The 3,794-nt window shown below is 48.0% G+C and overlaps 1 protein-coding gene across 1 annotated transcript in view; it reads left to right on the top strand.

Annotated features, from left to right (window-relative positions):
• The first annotated feature begins 603 nt into the window (after positions 1-603).
• Positions 604-3,794, top strand: part of ankfn1 (ankyrin repeat and fibronectin type III domain containing 1) — a 48,507-nt gene continuing 45,316 nt past the window's right edge. Inside the window, exon 1 of the mRNA XM_053341848.1 lies at positions 604-795. Within this exon, the coding sequence (XP_053197823.1) occupies positions 604-795 (192 nt within the window). The remainder of the gene's footprint in view (positions 796-3,794) is intronic.

Here is a 3,794-nt window from a genome sequence, read left to right as displayed (position 1 = left end):
CTAAAACTAAACAAAGAAGATGACGTTTGTCTCTGAGTTCATTTAAACATCAGAACTATCAGCTTGTTTACTCTCCAGCATCATTAACTCATCAGCTGATTTCACCCTGACTCCGTCGCTCTCCATCGATCAGCTGCCGTATCGTTTCCCTTCACTCTGGTTACTATGGTTACCACGGTCACATGAAGAAATGAACCATCATGAACTCTGACAGCAGCAATAAAGAGTCTGAACCCTAACCCCCTACCTCAATGACTCTACACGTGTTATTATATATAAGAAAGATAGAAACACTATCATGCTGCACACAACTGGAACAAACTACCAGCTGAACTGAAATCATTTTTAAATCCAGGTTAAAAACATAGTGAGGAAGGAGAAGTTAAAGAGCTTCTGTAGAAACTCTGAACTTCTCTGATTGAACTGGAACTAACTGTTATACTCTCTCCTTCCTCTCCTCCTTCTCCTTCCTCTTCCTCTCCTCCTTCTCCTTCCTCCTCTTCTCCTCCTCCTTCCTCTTCCTCCTCCTTCTCCTTCCTCTCCTCCTTCTCCTTCCTCTCCTCCTTCCTCTCCTCCTCCTCCAGCCGTCTCCTCCCGGCTGTGATGACCCAGCAGATGCAGAACCTGCAGCTGTCTCAGAACAGGAAGTGCCCCAGCGGGCCGACCTCCCCCAGCGCTGCTAAGCGTCTCTACAGGAACCTGTCAGAGAAGCTTCGGGGAAGCACTTCCTCCTTCGAGGACTCCTACTTCTTCGGGAAGACGGACCGACTCCGCAAAGCCTCGGTGAGTCTAAATGTGATGTTTTACAGCCTCTACAGACTCATTCACACCTTCACTGGTTCTAAACTTTATTAAAAACATGTTAGAGACTCATTCTGTTCATGTACAACCTGTAACTATAGCAACCATAGCACAACCTGTATCTATAGCAACCATAGCACAACCTGTATCTATAGCAACCATAGCACAACCTGTATCTATAGCAACCATAACACAACCTGTATCTATAGCAACCATAGCACAACCTGTATCTATAGCAACCGTAACACAACCTGTAACTATAGCAACCATAACACAACCTGTATCTATAGCAACCATAGCACAACCTGTATCTATAGCAACCATAGCACAACCTGTATCTATAGCAACCGTAACACAACCTGTAACTATAGCAACCGTTAGCACAACCTGTATCTATAGCAACCATAGCACAGCCTGTATCTATAGCAACCATAGCACAACCTGTATCTATAGCAACCATAACACAACCTGTATCTATAGCAACCATAGAACAACCTGTGTCCATAGCAACCATAGAACAACCTGTATCTATAGCAACCATAACACAACCTGTGTCTATAGCAACCATAGAATAACCTGTATCTATAGCAACCGTAACACAACCTGTAACTATAGCAACCATAACACAACCTGTATCTATAGCAACCATAGAACAACCTGTAACTATAGCAACCATAGAACAACCTGTGTCCATAGCAACCATAGAACAACCTGTGTCTATAGCAACCATAGAACAACCTGTATCTATAGCAACCATAGAACAACCTGTGTCCATAGCAACCATAGAACAACCTGTATCTATAGCAACCATAACACAACCTGTGTCTATAGCAACCATAGAACAACCTGTATCTATAGCAACCATAGAACAACCTGTGTCCATAGCAACCATAGAACAACCTGTATCTATAGCAGCCGTAACACAACCTGTATCTATAGCAACCATAGCACAACCTGTATCTATAGCAACCATAGCACAACCTGTAACTATAGCAACCATAACACAACCTGTATCTATAGCAACCATAGCACACTCTGATGGTCTGTCTGTGCATTACATAGCTCGTACTAAACATTGAGCTCAAAGTTAAACGGGTTAATCTGGTTGGACACAGAGTTCAGTTAAAGTTCCTCTCTGAACATTAATATCACACGTTTCTGCATCAGCCAGCGTGTTTCTTAGAGAAGGTCTGAGCTCACATCCAGACAGCGAGGAGGGGAAACCCGTCTGCCTCACACTCAGATCGATAAAGATTTGGTTTGCTGCTCGGCTAATCCGCTAACTCTGCCTCTTCTTTCATTTGTCACGTTCCTTTTATTAAATCTGCTGCTGCAGCCCGCGGCCGTCTCTGATCGTCACGTTACATCATCAAATATCCGTCGATCGCCTCTCAGCCGCGTGTCCCCGCCGTCTGCTGGGGGATTTTAAAAGGAGGAGACGTTTCAGATTTCAGGTGTTTTTTTTTAATAATCTGATTATCAGTGAGTGATGAGACCTTCAAAATAAGAGCTTCCCTTTTTGACGACTCATCTAGTTATGAATCAGTCTTTGAATAAAATCATAAAGTTGAGTGGTTTGTATTTTTATTTTATATTATTTATTATTAAATATCACTTTAGGACACACAGATAGAAACATATAGGAGCGTTAACGCAGCTTTATATTTTAATTTCTTTTAATTTACAACAAAGTTTAAAGATTGCAACTAAAAGGTAAAATAGCATCAACGCAGTATTTCTGTTCCACTGATGGAAGGAAGGAATAAAGGAGCAGGAGGAGGAGAAGGAGGAGGAGGAGGAGGAGGGGGGGGGGTGGGGGCAGGAGGAGGAGGGGGAGCAGGAGGAGGAGGAGCAGGAAGAGCAGGAAGAGAAGCAAGAGCAAGAGGAGGAGCAGTAGGAGGAAGGGGAAAAGGAGGAGGAAAAGGTGAAGGAGTAGGAGGAGGAGGAAGAGGAGGAGGGGGGGGTGGGGGCAGGAGGAGGAGGAGCAGGAAGAGCAGGAAGAGCAGGAGGAGAAGCAAGAGCAAGAGGAGGAGCAGTAGGAGGAAGGGGAGAAGGAGGAGGAACAGGAGCAAGAGGAGCAGGAGGAGGAGCAGGAGGAGGAGGAGCAGGAGGAGGAGGAGGAGAGGGAGGAGCAGGGGGGGAGCAGGAGGAGGAGGAGGAGGGGGGGGGGCAGTAGGAAGAGCGCCGGGACTTGTTGAATTTCACCCTGATTTAATTTCCTCTCACATTAATTTCAACATCGTACTTGAGACCAGAGCAGGAGGAGGAGAAGGGAGGAGCAAGAGGAGGAGGGGGAGCTGAGGGGGGAAGAGCAGGAGGAGGAGCAGGAGGAGGAAGGGGAGAAGGAGGAGGAAAAGGTGAAGGAGGTGGAGGAGGAGCAGGAGGATGGGGAGCAGGAATAGGAAGAGGAAGAGGAGAATGAGGAGGAAAAGGTGAAGGAGTAGGAGAAAGAGGAGGAGGAGCAGGAGGAGGAAGAGGGGGAGCAGGAAGAGGAGGATTAGCAGGATGATGGGGAGGAGGATAAGGAGCAGGAGGAGGAGGAGCAGTAGGAGAGGAAGAGCAGGAGGAGGAGAGTGAGGAGGAAGAGCAGAAGTAGGAGGATGAGGAGCAGGAGGAGGGGGAGCAGGAGGAGGGGGAGGAGGAGGAAGGGGAGGAGGAGCAGCAGGAGGAGGAAGAGGAGGGGGAGGAGGAGGAAGGGGAGGAGCAGGAGGAGGAAGAGCAGGAGGAGGAGGAGGAAGGGGAGGAGCAGGAGGAGGAAGAGCAGGAGGAGGGGGAGCAGGAGGAGGAAGAGGAGGGGGAGGAGGAGGAGGAGGAGCAGCAGGAGGAGGGGGAGGAGGAGGAAGGGGAGGAGCAGGAGGAGGAAGAGCAGGAGGAGGGGGAGCAGGAGGATGAGGAAGAGGAGGGGGAGGAGGAGTCGTCCTTGTGGAGGATGCATTCCTTTGTTTCTCTCTTTCTGAATGAGCAGGAAAAATTCCAACACTCACCTGACAACC

This window comes from Scomber japonicus, chromosome 20 (genome assembly GCF_027409825.1).
Source record: "Scomber japonicus isolate fScoJap1 chromosome 20, fScoJap1.pri, whole genome shotgun sequence".
Classification (NCBI taxonomy): Eukaryota; Metazoa; Chordata; class Actinopteri; order Scombriformes; family Scombridae; genus Scomber; species Scomber japonicus.
Note: the sequence above shows the minus strand (reverse complement) of the source record. Positions and strands in the feature narration are given on the sequence as shown.